This window comes from Lethenteron reissneri, chromosome 36, assembly GCF_015708825.2.
Source record: "Lethenteron reissneri isolate LAM-NWPU_2019-01 chromosome 36, ASM1570882v1, whole genome shotgun sequence".
NCBI classification, from domain to species: domain Eukaryota; kingdom Metazoa; phylum Chordata; class Hyperoartia; order Petromyzontiformes; family Petromyzontidae; genus Lethenteron; species Lethenteron reissneri.
In genome coordinates, this window is record NC_083814.1 from 3,947,843 (window position 1) to 3,964,488 (window position 16,646).

General features: G+C 48.7%; 1 protein-coding gene across 1 annotated transcript in view; it reads left to right on the plus strand.

Annotated features, from left to right (window-relative positions):
- The window catches only part of LOC133351259 (mucin-4-like), a 48,017-nt gene extending 31,743 nt beyond the window's left edge, over positions 1-16,274 (plus strand). The window contains exons 14-15 of the mRNA XM_061566363.1: positions 15,287-15,433; positions 16,127-16,274. Coding sequence (XP_061422347.1) covers positions 15,287-15,433; positions 16,127-16,274 — 295 coding nt within the window. The remainder of the gene's footprint in view (positions 1-15,286; positions 15,434-16,126) is intronic.
- Positions 16,275-16,646: the final 372 nt, after the last annotated feature.

The window sequence follows — 16,646 nt, forward strand, 5'->3', positions numbered from 1 at the left end:
CATTGGAAGAAAAAGTAATGACAGCCCAGTTTACGAGGTGAAACCTGAGAGCGGTGAAGGGAGAACCAAAGTGATTACTCGGAATTTGCTGCTACCTTGTGACTTCCTCCCAACTGAGCAGCCATCACAAAACCAATGGAGTAAGAGAACAACAAAGAAAACTCACCAAACAAGGACGAGAGGCCCATGGAAAAACATGAAGGAACCAACAGACAGTGAGTTGGAAGCAGAGGATGGATTTGACAGAGGTTACTTCAGTTGGCCAAAAACTGTTCAGCAAGCTACAGTAATACAAGACACGGAGTCACCATTGAACCCAGAAGCTTAAGAAGTCCACCCGCACAACACAGAAGGTGAACAACAGTTATCGGCAGCAGCCGAGGAACATTTATCACCAACTGGTACAGAGAGCGGGGAGACAGATTCAGAGAGTGAATATCAGTTAACTGAAGCAACTGAGGGACGGTTGTCGCCGAAGGGATCAGAATATAGTGAGACCGATTTGGCTATAACTAATGAAGGAGAACAGTTGAGTCCAGCAGGTGAATCTGCAAGGGATCTGGAACAGAGTGATGAAGAGGATGAGAGTAGTCATCACGATAGGAGACTCCACCCTCAACGAGAGAGAAGACAGCCAAAAACATTCACCTATAACAAGTTAGGTGAACCAACCATCGTGAGAAGGAGCCCGAGAGCACAAGGGATAACTGTTGGTTGCTACTGGAGGCCATGGTGAAACAAGGAACTTTTGACTACAAGATGGGTGACCAAGACAAACTGTAAACTGTGGTCATATAGTTGTAGTTGTTTAAGATGTTTTTGTTTGTTAGTGTTGTGTTTAATATGTTAAGAAGGGGTCATTGCCTAAGAGGAGAAAAAATGGTGAGGAAAAGGTTTCAAGTATGTTGGTAGGCCGATAAGTAAGTACCTAAGAGGTAAATTCCACATGGCATTGATAAGCTGTAAAGGATTTTATCTTGACAGGTACTAGGAAAAGAATCCTAACCATTTTTAATGTAGACTCGTTGCAGAGTTCCTTGCTTGCTGCAGGCTGACTGCTTGAGAGCTGGTTGCTTGCTGCAGGCTGACTGCTTGAGAGCTGGTTGCTTGCTGCAGGCTGACTGCTTGAGAGCTCCTTTGCTTGCTGCAGGCTGACTGCTTGAGAGCTCTTTTCTTGCTGCAGGCTGACTGCTTGAGAGCTCCAAGAAGAGTGTCTTTTTACTACTGCAGGGCTGGCTGCAGCACTGGTTGGGAGCTTCAAGAAGACTGTCTTTTTACTTGGCTGCAGAGAACTGGCTGCAGCACTGGTTGGGAGCTTCAAGAAGACTGTCTTTTTACTATCTCGGCCTCGCTGTGCGCTGCGTTGCACCGCTAGTCGAGTAGATAACCTTGCGTTCAATAAACCCTCGGAGCCAGGATGAACGTCCAACTCCAATCGTCATTTATTGATTGTAACAAGGTAAAACTGGTGAGAAAACACAGATACAGCATCTGTTATAATCCGGAAACACCAACACAATGAACACCACAGCATCAGAACATTGTCTTAGATAATAGATCCTGGACGGACCAGGCCCCTACATTACCACTGAACAACTAGACAAAAGCACAAGCCGGTGCGTTGCATACAGGCACATCGTGTATTCATCCCACTGTACCCCAAATGTACAGCATTACACTTAACACTAAACTGTGGATGAGATACTTCGTCATCTTTACTCTCAGGATCGCAACATAGGCACAAGTCTGACTCGACCTACTAAATCACACGTAACATCCACAATAAGGAAAGTCGCAGGCTTCATTACTAACTAGGCCTCGTATTTACTACAACAACTTAACGGCACCATAAAGGCATTTACATCACTATAACGGTTAATTCCTACATTACAACAGCATTGCCAACATTATAGGAATATAAACAAACTTACAGATGATGCTTCTTAAGCTCCCACAATGGACAAGTGCGGCTGTGGTCTCACTGAGATGTGATGCGTGCCGCCATCTTGACTTATCTGTGTAATGGCCGACGCCCGCGTGGTACAGTGGAAATCTAAAATCGTCACTTCCTGGTCACGTGACCAAAATTAGCATAAAAAAACAGGAACTTCCTGTGAATGCACGCTCCACATCTGCTGTGAGGCAAGACAGTACTAATCAGTCATGTGGGGGAAGGACAAACTAAACACAAAAAGCAGTTCTAAAGAAGTGAGTTTTTAATCTACATTTTCAAATGCATAGCTTCCAGTGGCTTCTTAATATCGGAAGGAAGAGCGTTCCAGACGGCCACAGATGTGCATCTGAAAGTGTGCGATGTGGCGACCGTCTTTGTTCGAGGATGACTGGAGTGTGCGTGATGGTTTATGCTCCTTGTTGAGACCAGCAAGGTATTGTGGTTCATTTGCGGCAAGCACTTTTTGTGTAATGAGTGCGAACTTATGTATTCGTTCGGCAACCGGAAGCCATTGCAGCTCGGTGAGCACCGGACGGATATGTTAAGATATTGCAGTACCCGTCATGACACGTGCCAAATAATTTTGTACACGCCGGAGCTTGATAAATTTCCTCTTTAGATGTATTAAACATGGACATTTGTAGATTACATTTACACTAAAATTTTACTTGGAAAATGGGGTATCTTTTTTCTAAACTTTAAATGGATTGCTGTAAAAGTTCTGATTCGGGAAAATGGGGTGACTTTTGCCTTTGTATAAAAAATGCAACAGTAAAATTGGCCCAAAACGTGAGACATTATAGAAGGAAGCATGTACATAACATGTTTAGTGACTTGATCTGATCTGGGATTTTTCCTCTTTTTCAAATTGCAAAGGGCCAGGGGTATCGGTAAGTTTGTGGCAAAATAGCATCTCTAATATTCATTGCCACCATCTCCATCGTGGATTTCATTCTCCATCATCCATTTCTTCATCAGTTTCATATCTATAAGTGTCATGACATTTTCCTTCCGATTGGGAAACTGGTTTGACAAAGATGCCACAGTAGAATACACTGCACAGTAATCACATCCTCATCAGAAACCAACACTAATGTTTACTTAAGGTAAACAATGGCAGTGACCTACCCCCATGGTTGAGGACATGACGATGATTAATCACGCCAAAAATGTCGATCATGCTGCCTTGCTTCCGTCGCAGCTGGTATTTTCATAATGCTCTTGTTCATGGGCGGAGTTTGGAGGGGGGGGGGGCAATTTAAAGTAGTTTATAATTAAGATTATCATAAATTATACGCACCCTGATTCCTAATCTGAGTAACGAAGCGAACCGCTGCACCCCCCAAATATAGGAGTCAAACTCCGCCTATGCCCTCGTTCCAGTTGCTGCTGCCGCCGCCTTTGCTGCTACTTGATGACCATGTGATTGATCTTGCTATTGCTGTTACTGTTATCGCCATTGACGCTTCTGGTGTTGCTACTGATATTGCTCTAGCTGCTGCAGATGATATAATATATTTATCCAGAGAAGCTGTAATTTCGAAAACATTTAAAGGAAGTTCGACTATGCAATTGGTTTCCGTGTGGGAGAAAATCTCAAAAGAAAGCCCGTTGTATACAAAGGCCCAGTTGGTTTGGCAGTTTACAAATGTGCATTATCTACAAACTCTTGCACAAATGCTCTCTGGTAAGTATGTCCCACTTGGTGCAGCATGTGTGGCGCCCTCGCTTGCTCTCCCGTCCAAACGTTCAACTTGCTTTCTTGTATGCACACTCCCACAGCGCTCTCTCGTACGTAACCAGTTCGACGGCACTCCAGCAAGCGCACTCGCTTTCTCTCCCATACAGCACTTGAATAAAGGTGGACTTGCTACTGGCTGAGCAGAAGGGATAAAGGTTTCGGGACGATTCTGGTGAGAAGGAGAGAACGCCTATGACAGGACAAACCACCATGGAGATGGGGCATCGCGTGGGCGATTTACCGTTTCTTTCATTTAGATATAATGTATAGCCCCATTCATGACACGGCCAATGAGTAAGGTTTGCAACGTGGTCAAACGCGTGCCAATTGGTTACTACAAATTTAAAACACCGATGCGTTTGAGGGAAAAGCCACACAACGTGACACATTGCCCCAGTTAAAGGGTCACCCTGAGTAAATACTTTGAAATTACCGCTTTCTGATGATGTACTTACTGTGCAGGACAGTAGAACATCAACTATTCGGGGGGAAGGGTGTGCCGGATTTAAAATGGTTTACTATATCAAATTGGCATAAATAAACCATACAAATAGACAAAAATAACATTCCGTAAAACGTTACTGTACAGTACTTACCACTCGAATCTCGAAGACTCTGCATGGGGTGAGGTACCTAGCACTAAAACGCTCTTGTTTCAAACACAACTTGTGTTTCAAATACAACTTGTGTTGTGTTTGACTGATGTTCAACGCCGAATTACGTGCACTTCTCGTCGGATAGCACAGTGTATATTTGTTTTTATGACCGTAGTTATTAGTCATGAAAAATGTACGTACGTGCATTATTTTCACCGTTTGAATTGCGGCATGTATTATACAATGTGCTGTATATAATATTTGACAGTGAGATCAAGCATAACTACTTTTTTTTGTCACGCACGTGGTGCCGATCGCTGGTCTGGGACACACAGTTTTGCCAGATCGGCTCGGGACCGCCGGATAACGTTGAAAGCAGCCGGATAATCGCGCACCAAATAATCGATGATCAACTGCTTATAGTAATGTGGCACCTTTGTCAAACCAGTTTATAAATTGGAAGTGGGGGGGGGACAATGTCACGATGACACTTATAGACATAAAACTGGTGAAGAAATCAAGATGCGGTGATGGTGGCTGAAAGTCACGATGAAGATGGTGGCAATGAATATTCGGGATGTACTTTTGCACACCACTTACTGCTCTGACCCTTTGCAATTTGTAAAAGAGGAATGGACCCGGATCAGATGGTATAGCGGTGAACATTGTCAAATAATTGGGCCATACGTTGGAACGAAATTGGCGGATCTGTTCACTAAATATTTGGTCGTAAAATTAAATACGGTACTGAACCGCAAGCGTGCATTCCGTTAAGAATACGGCTTGCAGGGCTATCTTGTGTGCAGTAGAGGGCGTTGCAGCACAGTCCGTATTTATATACTTTTTTATTAACTTTATTTTTAGAAACGTGACTTTACCGAAAGAAGCAAAGAATATCCTCCCACGTTACGCTCCCTTGGCCAATCCGCACTGAGCGGCGGCGGCGCGGCGAACAAAGGCTACGTCGACGTCATGACCCGTCGCGGTTCAGGGTAGAGGACCCCCCAATCGGTTTTGTGTGCATAGGAAGAGCGGATAATAGGAGGGCAAATAAGAAGTGCGTCACTCGACTCGAATGGGTGACAAGACAAATGGAAGGTCGCTATGGGGCAGCGTGGCGCGCAGTGGTCACACTCGTGCCTAACAAGGGCCTGGGTTCTATTTCCGACTCGGGCGCCTTTCTCCGTGGAGTAGTTTGTATGCTCTCCCTCTTGTTCTGCATGGGTATCCGCAGGGGTTTCCGGTTTGCCTATTATAGCTAAAGAAGAATACATTGCTACTGATATTGGTTAAACATTCGAATGCTCTCAATTACTCATGTGGGTGTACAAGTAGCAAAATAACTCACTTCTGCGAAAACGTTGCAGGTTTCTCCTTAAAAAAACAGTCTTGAGACTCGGTGAGGCTTTCCTGGGCTAAACAAGTGGAATAAATAAAATATGATACTCTTTGGGTCTTTTGATAAAGTCACGTAGATAGAAAAATAATAAAAAAATCACGACGTTTCGATCGCAACACAAGCAATCGTCTTCAGGTGAAAAATAATAATATTGCTCTGATTTGAATTAGATAATTTAGACAAGACTCTTGCATATTATTGGTTCTTTCGGTAAAGTCACACCTGATGATGATTGCTTGTGTTGCAATCGAAACATCGTGATAACTTTTTTCCTTCTACGTGACTTTACCGAAAGAACCAATAATATGAATCCCTGCAGTTAAAAAAGCTTTAAATCGAAATTTAAGACTCTTGCAATCACACTTAGCATTGACAGAAACAATGTCTACATCTGATTGGGACCATATAGATAACATGGCAGCCTCTTCAGCCGCCTCACTGTCAGCTAAATGCAAAAAAACCTGATTTCCAAGTTCAGCCTCCTGTCTAAGAAGAAGCTAGAACCACACGTAAAAAAGTTAGACGTTGACAAGATTTTTATCAATCAGAGTAACAGCCCAATTTCCGACAGCCTAAAATCGGTACTAGCTAAAGGGTTGGATTTCGCAGCCACCCCTAAACACAACCCAGTTGATGATATCATTGCCCAGGTCGACGTAGCCCTTACAGGGTTGGGACCCATTCCTGCAGACGTGGCGAGGTCGGAAATCGCTGCAATCCTAAAAAGCACTAAGAAACCTATTAGCAACATCAGCAAGGATGAGCGCTTTGAGCTTGCTCAACTGAAAAAGAGAGATGACATAGTCATCCTCTCAGCCGACAAGGACAATGCCACTGTCATGGACAAAACCACATACAATAACACAATTCAGGACCTACTTAATGATGGCAGCTATACCAAAATTAATAGAGATCCGACCAACCACCTGGTTACGAAAACCAACATCATCACTGGTTCGACATCTTTAAGCGAATCAACAAAGCGGTTTCCTTAAAACCCTCTGCTGGCTTACCAAAAATCGATAAAGAAAGTACACCACTCCATCCCATCGTCTCCAACATTAGCTAACCCACCTACAAACTGGCCCGATTTTTGTCTGAAACCTTGCACCCACTCATTGGTAAGACCACCTCAGCTGTACTTAACTCAATTCACTTGATATCTTCAATTAAGGACATATCACTATCTCCAGTTGAATTGCTTGTCAGTTTCGATGTGGTATCTTTGTTTACCAAAGTTCCTATGCCTGACACCATTGCAATCATTGAACATTTGGTCCAACGAGGACTGAATTCTGATGTACAGGCCCTGGTTAGACACTGCCTCTCCAACACTTACTTCACCTGGAATGGAACATTCTACAAACAAGTTGAAGGTACCCCAATGAATTCTCCCTGGATTTGAAGCTTTCGTGACTGCAAGGAATCATATTCATAGGTTTTTTTCGGTAAAGTCACGCAGGTAAAAAATTAAAGTTAATAAAAGTAAAATAAAATAAAAATCACGACGTTTCGGAGGCAACACAAGCTTCCGTCTGCAGGTGGAACCGTCACAGCCCGACAGTTGTATCAAGTAAATGAGAGATTACAGGAGATACCACTCCGTATATATAATGGTTGAGGGGAGGGGGGAAGGGCCAGGAATGGCCCACTTTTTATTATTATGGTAAGGTGAGGCTTAAGACTAAGAATAGACTGCATAACAAAAGACTGAGCCTTTATTATGGAGAGGTTCGGTTTGTGACTACGCCTAGCCTACATAACAAAAGTGTGAAAAAAGAAAACTAAACCTGGTAGAAAGCTAAACCTGGTAAAACAAAACTGGCTGTCCATTAGTAACCTGCAATAGTTTTCTGTCAAATAAGATGGTCCAAATAAGTGTAGTTAAATCTTTTTTTGCATGGCTAATCACATCTTTCCAATGATTAAAGGTGCGGCTTGAGACTATGAATAGACTGCATAACAAAAGACTGAGCCTTTATTATGGAGAGGTTCGGGTTGTGACTATGCCTGGCCTACATAACAAAAGTGTGAAAAAAGAAAGCTAAACCTGGTAGAAAGCTAAACATGGTAAAACAAAACTGGCTGTCTATCAGTAACCTGTAATAGTTTTCTGTCAAATAAGATGGTCCAAATAAGTGTAGTTAAATCTTTTTTGCATGGTTAATCACATCTTTCCAATGATAACTCAGTTTGTAACCATCATCACGGTTGAAATTATGTCTGTGTTTGTATATTTGTATGGCTTCGTGTACAAACCTTTGATGGTAGCCAGGAGGTTTGCAGAGCACTTGGTCTCGGAAAAGACAATTTCATGAGAGCCCACAGAGTTGTAGCAATGATCGGCAACGGCGGAAGAATCAGTTCTGCCATGTTTCAGATCTGACTTGTGCTCGCGGACACGATCAGAAACATGACGTTTCGTTTCTCCAATGTAGCAATCACCACAACTGCAACTCAATTTGTAGACTCCAGGATACTGTAAGTCAGGAACGACATCCTTCACAGATGGAATCAGATCACGGATTTTATGCACTGTACTGAATCGAACTTGGATCTTATGTTTGTTTAGAATTTTGGAGATCTTTTTGGTCACGCCTGCTATGTATGGTAACGTGAAAGTTTTGGTCGGAGTTTCATGTGGCTGTTTCTGTATGGTGGGAGAAACAGCTTGGCGGATGGTGCGGTCAGAGTATCCGTTCATCCTGAGGGCCCGATGTACGTGTCTTAATTCACCGGCCAAGTGGTGTTGGTCAGAAATACCATGGGCTCTGTGGTATAGCGTTTTGATGAGATAATTCTTTTGAGATGGGTGGTGGTGGGAATCCGGTTTCAAGTAGGAATCTGTGTGGGTGGCTTTCCTGTAGACAGAATGTCCCAAGGATCCGTCAGGTCGCCTCTCAAACAGAATATCCAAGAATGGTAGTTTACCATCTTTCTTCACTTCCATGGTGAATCTGATGGATGGGTGTCTAGAATTGATGTGGTCCAAGAAGTGGTTCAATGCTGGGATGCCATGTGGCCAGATGACGAAAGTGTCATCCACATACCTCTTCCACAGGGAATGATGCAGGGTGGATGTCTGGATGGCGTCTGATTCAAACTTTTCCATGAACATGTTGGCTATAACTGGTGACAGGGGGGAGCCCATAGGGGTACCCTCATTCTGGTTGTAGAAGGTGCCATTCCAGGTAAAATAGGTGTTGGTGAGGCAATGCCTAACCAGCGCAGGTACATCAGAATTCAATCCATGTTGGACTAAGTCCTCAATTATTGTTAGGGTGTCCGGTACTGGGACTTTGGTAAACAAAGATACTACATCAAAACTGACAAGGATGTCATCAGAAGATAGTACCATGTCCTTAACCATAGAGACTAATTGGGTTGAGTTGAGTACTGCTGAAGAGGTCTTGCCTGTGAAGGGAAGCAGAGTATCTGATAGAAAACGGGCTAATTTGTAGGTAGGAGAATTTATCGTCGACACGATGGGTCGTAGCGGGGTGCCTTCTTTATGGATCTTGGGAAGACCATAGAGTCTGGGAGGTCTAGCCACCGATGGTTTTAGAGAGGGACGTTTGCTTGGTTCGATTAGGGAAGTCGATCTCGTGATGATACTGTTGGTTTTTGTCGTTGGGCTTTTAGTGGGATCGTTTTTAATTTTGGAGTAACTCCCATAATTAAGAAGGTCCAGGATTTTGTTGTTGTATGAATCGTTATCCATGATGACCGTGGCATTTCCCTTGTCTACCAAGAGGATGACTATATCATCTCTCGCGGACCTAAAAAAGAGAGATGATATAGTCATCCTCTCGGCAGAGAAGGGCAATGCCAATTTCTTTGACAGCACCTATTTCAGACACGACAACTATTTCTCCATCCACCATTATCTCAGAATCGACAACTTCGAACACTGAATCTGTTTCAACAGCAGAAATAACGTCTCCATTGTCAACGACACTATTCACATCTCCGAGTATGACGTTTTCTTCCAAAACACCTATGTCAGACACTACAACTATTTCTACATTCACCATTACCTCAGAATCGACAACTTCGAGCACTGAATCTGTCTCAACAGCAGCAACGACGTCTCCATTGTCAACAATACCATTCACATTTCCGACTACAACGTTTTCTTCCAAAACACCTATGTCCGACACTACAACTATTTCTCCATCCACCATTACCTCAGAATCGACAACTTCAAGCACTGAATCTGTCTCAACAACAGCAACAACGTCTCCATTTTAAACAATATCATTTATATCAGCGACTTCAACAACTTCCAGTATCCTAACGGTGGCAACATCAGGAGCGACATCTCCATTATCTTCGACAACAGCTATTTCAGACACTACAACTATTTCTCCATCCACCATTACCTCAGAATCGACAACTTCAAGCACTGAATCTGTCTCAACAGCAGAAATAATGTCTCCATTGTCAACGACACTATTGTAATAATGTTCAGGAGGACTTGGACGCCGGGGTTGGAGGCACACTTATTTATTCAGTACAAGGTACAACACAGACCGGGACGTACAGCACTGGAAGGGGTGTCGGCCCCTTCACCCGTCTAACTGGGAAGTCACGCTCTAGGCTACACCTAGCCTGCCTCTAGGTCCTCCACTATCGGGCTAGGGGAGGCTAGCTAACCCAGCCCTGGTTAAGCTGGGATTACGGCGTCCGGAGTCCCCAGACTGGCTCTGACAAGAGCATCGGCTCTGGCTCTCGGGGCCACGCTATTGGCTCGGTCCTGGTCGGCCCTGAGAAGGGCAGCGATCCAGGGGAGTCCCAGGGCTCTATCTAGTAGATCTTCCTTCTTCACTGGTTTAAGCTTAATACATACTGCCCCGAGCCCTCCGGCTCACCCCTTTATATATCCCTCCCCCGTTGAGGGGTGGGGCCGTGGGGGATCCCAGCTCCGTGTCAGCCCCCCAGGCTGAACGGTGCGGACGTCGCTGTGAGCACCTCCCCGCGAACAGACACAGCCACGCCCAGTGTGTTTGTTTACCGTCCGACACAAGTGTATAACACCCCCTCCGTAACACCCCTACATCACCCCCCCCCCCCCCCCCTGTACAGCTTGCAGCCGTCCCGGCTGCAACAAAATAACAATAAAGATGTATCCCCCCCAATCCGTGTGTGCCTCGCGTAATTTTAACAAGAACAACGACAACATGAACAATAACAATAGGAAAGAGAAAATAACCCGACGCACCCCCCCCCGAATAAATACCGAATCCCGTAAAAAAACGCAACATATATACAATTTTCAGGACCTCACAAAAGTCTGCGCATTTTGGTGCGCGTTCTTGCAGCGGACCCGTCACACGGGGCAACCCCGGTTGCCCCAATGGTGGGTGTCAACAGTCCGGTTGCGAGGGAGTCAGGCTTTGCTGCTGAGTGACCCCCGACCTCCCCGGGAGGGGTTGGCGGGCGTGAGCACGTCACTCCCGGTGCACCTGGAGGTGGAACAGTTGGCGGCAAGTTAGGGGAGAGCAGCGAAGTCGGACTCCGGGAGTCGTTGGACCCCTCACATGTTTGGCCACGCGTGTGTGAAGTGGTAACACGGGCCGCAACGAACGGTTTCAATCTGGAGGGGTGCACGAACCACCGACGCTTCCCCCATTTGACACGCACACATTGTGGCCGCAAAACCTGCACCACTTCCAAAGGACCCCGCCACGGCGGCACCAGCTTAGAGGAGGTCGCCAGTGGTACTTGGGGACAGTGCAACCACGCCCTGTCACCTGGTTTCCATTGAAGCACATGCGCCCGACCCAGCCTGAGCCTCTCATTAGCCTTCTGGCGGAGGTCCGAATTCTGCATGGCCGCCTCCCGTGCCTCTGTCAACTTAGCGATGTTGAATTTAACATGTTCGGCCAATTTAGATTTACCCTGCGGCGTGGAGATCTGCAGCTGAGTCAGAACAGGTGGGTTAGGCTCGTGGCCGTACATCAGGAAGAAGGGCGAAAATCCGGTCGCGCATGGGGAGCCATTCTGTATGCCGCCAACACCCCCGGAATCTGAAGGTCCCAATCGGTCTGTGAGTCAGAGACCTGTTGGGACAGCATGGACGTGATAGTCCGATGCAGACGCTCCACCATCCCGTCAGTTTGCGGATGATATGGGGAGGTACGAATCTTTTTCGTTCCCAGGAGCTCGCAGACTTCGTGGAGAAGTTTACCTGAAATTTTTTTACCTTGGTCGGTCAGCAGCCGCTCCGGAGCACCTTTGTCGAGGATGTAGCCCTGGACAAAGGTCTCCACGATGGCTGCTGCCGACTGGTTGGTGAGGGGCCAGGCCATAGGCCAGTACGTAAAATATTCTACCCCGGTCAATAGGTATCTATTTCCCCTGGGCGTAGCGGGGAATGGGCCTAGAATATCAAGCGCAACGAGCTCGTTCACCCTGGAAACTTTGGTAGATTGCAATGGCGGGTTAGACCCCCGCGCTGGTGGTTTCCGTTGCGCGCACTGAGTACACGACCCTAAAAGATCCTCAACATCCCTTGCCATGCCCGGCCAAGAAAAATCCAGCTGCAGCATGGCAAGGGTTTTGTGAGTCCCCAGGTGAAGGAGATGCTCGTGCGCAGCCCACACCACTCTACCCCTCAAAGCGGAAGGCACCACCAGCCGGTGTCGGCGGGATCTCCCGTCCCAATGAATCAACAGACCCTGAACCAACCCCCACGAGTCGACATTCTCCCCCCCCCCGACGCGATGGCGCAAAGCGAGGAGGGAGGTGTCCTCCATCTGGAGGCGCCCCCATTCCGCAACAGGCAACCCCAGCAAGGAATCCCTCCCCTGTTGCTCAATCGGACCCGTTATCGAAGGCGCGTCAGCGGCGGCCGCCAAGACCAGATCAGATATCTCATTCGGAGGCTTGCAACGCCCCGAACCCAGGAGGCATGCGCACTTGGAGGTGGTTGGTAACCGTGACAGAGCGTCTGCATTCGTGTGGCGAACGCCCTTACGATACGTAGTGTCAAAATCGAAATCCTGGAGAATCTCCAACCATCGAGACAATTGCCCCGATGGCTGTTGAACTCGCAAGGCGTACTGCAGTGCCGCATGATCTGTGCGGACGGTGAAATGACGACCGTACAGATATGGGCGATACTGTTGAATGAAGTTAACAATTGCCAATAGTTCCCGTTGGGTAACACAGTATCTTTGTTCCACCGGAGACAACACCCGACTGCCGTACGCTACCACACGTTCCACGCCGTCAACCACCTGCGAAAGCAAGCCCCCAATGCCCGTGTTGCTCGCGTCCGTATCGAGCAAAAAGGGTTTAGTAAAGTCAGGATAAATCAATGGCGGAGCCCCCACTAGAGCGTCCCGGAGGGATCGAAAAGCAGCCTCCTCCTCCTGTCCCTAGTGAAACCTGACCCCCTTCGATGTCAAAGCATGTAAGGGCTTTGCAATTGTCGCGAATTCAGCGACAAAACGTCGGTAATATGACGCGAATCCAACGAAACTCCTGACCTCTCCCACGGAGGTGGGGGGTCGACCAGGAGCTGACACATTGCGTTTTGGCAGGATCGGTAGCAATACCTGAGCGTCCGACTGATGTGTCCCAAATACCTGCACTGATTTCGCGTAGCAAATGACATTTCTGGGGTTTGAAATTTCAAATTAGCAGCCCGCATTTTGAGAAAAACCGCACGCAACCTCTGGAGGTGTTCATCGAATGTTTTACTGAAGACGATGACGTCGTCTAAATAAATCAAACATGAATCCCATTGCAACCCAGCCAAGACCAATTCTATCAATCGCTGGAAAGTTGCCGGCGCTGAGTGGAGCTCCATCGGCAAGCGGTTGAATTGGAAAAGGCCGTGCGGCATACGGAAAGCAGTTTTAGGTTTTGATTCGTCATCCAGAGGGAGCTGCCAGAATCCTGAAAGCAAATCCAATGTGGAGAAGAATCGCGCCCCTGCCAAGGCGTCAAGCGATTCGTCCATCTGAGGGAGCGGGTATGCGTCGGCTACAGAAATTTTGTTCAGCCGACGAAAATCGACACAAAAGCGCAATGAGCCGTCATGCTTTTTAACTAAGACAATCGGCGCACCCCAAGGGCTGGTAGAAGGAGAAATGATATCGGCGGCTAACATGTCATCAACGGCCGATTTGACATGGTCCTTTTCGGTGGGACTTAACCGAAAAGGATTTTGGCGTATTGGCGCGCTGTCACCCATGTCAATATGGTGTCGCAGCAGTTTAGTACAACCCAGATCGTATTTGTGTTGACTAAAAACGTCGGAAAGCTCGCGCAGAAGGATTCTAAGTTTCTCACGCTGTGGGTCGGACAGGTCCGATGATCCCGCACAAAGCGCATCGAGCCACCCTTCATCACGGTCCGTATGTGGTTGCAACGGAGGAGCAGTGCTTACCTGACTAATGACGGGTTCCTCACAGGGCACCGGCGTTGCGTGCGCAAGCACGGTCCCTTGAGGAACCACCGCCGTACATGACCCCACATTGAGGACCGCGATGAAAGGGTCCCTGTCCCCTTTTACGATGGTCTGGGCCGGTATTAAGTCAGGTCCGTTAACGCCGACCTAGATGATTCCCAACAGAACCCCCTAGGTCCCCAATCCCCTTAGCAAATGGTCGACGTAGCCTAAGAGGCACGAGCATCTGAGCTCCCGGTGGTACGCGTACCGTCCTCGCAACCAGCGCTGGTACCGTCGCAAATGCCGTCCGATCCGTAGAGGGGGAGGGCAGGAACGAAACACGTCGGCCCGACGGGAGTTCAATGTAACCCTGATCGACTAGGATACGAATCAGCATTTTGGCCAAGAAATCTGTCCCCAACAGGCACGGAACCGCCAGTGAGGAGGAGGACAATATTGGGCCAGAAAATTTAATATCCCCAATACAAATTTGCGCGCAGATCTGTCCAATAATGCCCAGTGAGCCCCCGTTAGCAGCGTAGCACGGAACATCAACGGGGAGCAGGGAACGGCTTTGAATGGGGAGAATGTTATAAATCAATTCGGAAACAATAGTCGCCGATGCTCCCGTATCGACCAGGATTCGCACCTCAACCCCGTCAATATGCCCCACAATGACCGACGACCCCGACGACGCGGCAACAACGCGATGGGCCAACTCGGACCACTGGCTCGGTTGGAATGCACTCCCCACAGTGGCACGTTTCGGCGCGACGACAGGTAATTTACGACCCCTGTCCGTTGCGGTGCGTGAGTGTGTGACGGGTGTGTGCGTGGGCCAAACATGTGGGGTGCCACGACTCGCCGGGGTTTGCTGGTGAAACTTGGGTAGAGGCGCGATGTCCTGCCGAGGTGTCGCCCCGCGCTGTTGAGGAGCCCGGCATCCTGAGGCCACATGGCCCCGGAGGCCACAATTGTAGCAGCGCGTGAGTGCTCCGGATGACTTGGGCTGGTCCTGGCGGCTCGGTCCGTCCCGAGCTAGTCGTACTCCCGATCTCCACTCCGTCGGGCGATCGACGGCGCAGATTTTTTCCGCTGGGAGGGTGGCTGCAGCCACGGTATGGCTGGCCACCGCCTTGCTGGCCTTTCGACGCTGGGACAGCAAGTTCACATGGATGTGTCGCGCGGCCCGCAGGGAACACATCTCCATGTCGTCTTGCGCCAAGACGACAATGTCTAACTCGTCAGCCAACAGCAGGATTTTCTCCGTCACCATGGCGTCCACCCCTTCCTCATCCATCCGCAGGAAAGCCGTTTTCGCCAGTGCCAGGAGAGCCGTACGGTACGCCAGGGGCGACTCCTTGGCACCCTGCTGGCGATCGTAGAACAGCTACCTGCAGTCCGAAGGTGGTCCATAGACTGCAGCCAGGAGTTGAAGCGCCATCTGCAGTGTGGCGCGCTTCGCTCTCGGCGCCGAGGTGAGGGTAGCGAGGGCATCACTGTCGAGCATCGCCGGCAGCGCGCGGAGTGCTTCGGCATCCGTCCATTGTGCCATCTCTTGGTGAGCCAGAAAATGTCTCTGGAAGCCGCCCCAGTCACCGTCTTCGCCCACGAACTCCTTGAGAGGTGGTAAGCGCTGGTGTAACGCGGCGTCCGCAGTCGAGGGTCGCCCTCCGTCGCTCCCGTCACTCCGCACGGTTTTGGCGGGAAGGGCGTGTGGCATTGGCGGTCGCTCTGTTGGTGACGTGCTGGCCGCTTCTGACGACGTGGCGGCTTCTGTATGCCCGACCTCGGACGCGTGACTTAGCCCGGCCATGCCCTCAGCACTCACTGTAGCCATGGCGGAAAATTCGAAATCAGGCCCCGTGGAAATGGCAGGAACCGGCGCTGCGTGTCGGCTGTCATTGCTCCGTGCATCTCCACCAGCCCCCAGTCGCGTAATTTCTTCTAGTGTGGCGGCTGCAGCGTAAAGTAGTTCCGCCAGTCGCGAATGAGCCTGCCGCAGTCCGTCAACCGACGGCCCCCATCCGTCCAGACGTTGCGGTGTGGATGGACTTGGCCCTGGCTGCTCGGTGTCGCCTTCAGCCATCTCCGGCTCAAAGTCGGCCGTGGTTTCCTCCGCCCCCGGTTCCCTGGTACGAGCCGTCTGTCTCGTGTCCATCTTCGTAGAAGACCACTTCTGACGCCAGATGTAATAATGTTCAGGAGGACTTGGACGCCGGGGTTGGACGCACACTTATTTATTCAGTACAAGGTACAACACAGACCGGGACGTACAGCACTGGAAGGGGTGTCGGCCCCTTCACCCGTCTAACTGGGAAGTCATGCTCTAGGCTACACCTAGCCTACCTCTAGGTCCTCCACTATCGGGCTAGGGGAGGCTAGCTAACCCAGCCCTGGTTAAGTTGGGATTACGGCGCCCGGAGTCCCCAGACCGGCTCTGACAAGAGCATCGACTCTGCCTCTCGGGGCCACGCCACTGGCTCGATCCTGGTCGGCCCTGAGAAGGGCAGCGATCCAGGGGAGTCCCAGGGCTCTATCTAGTAGATCTTCCT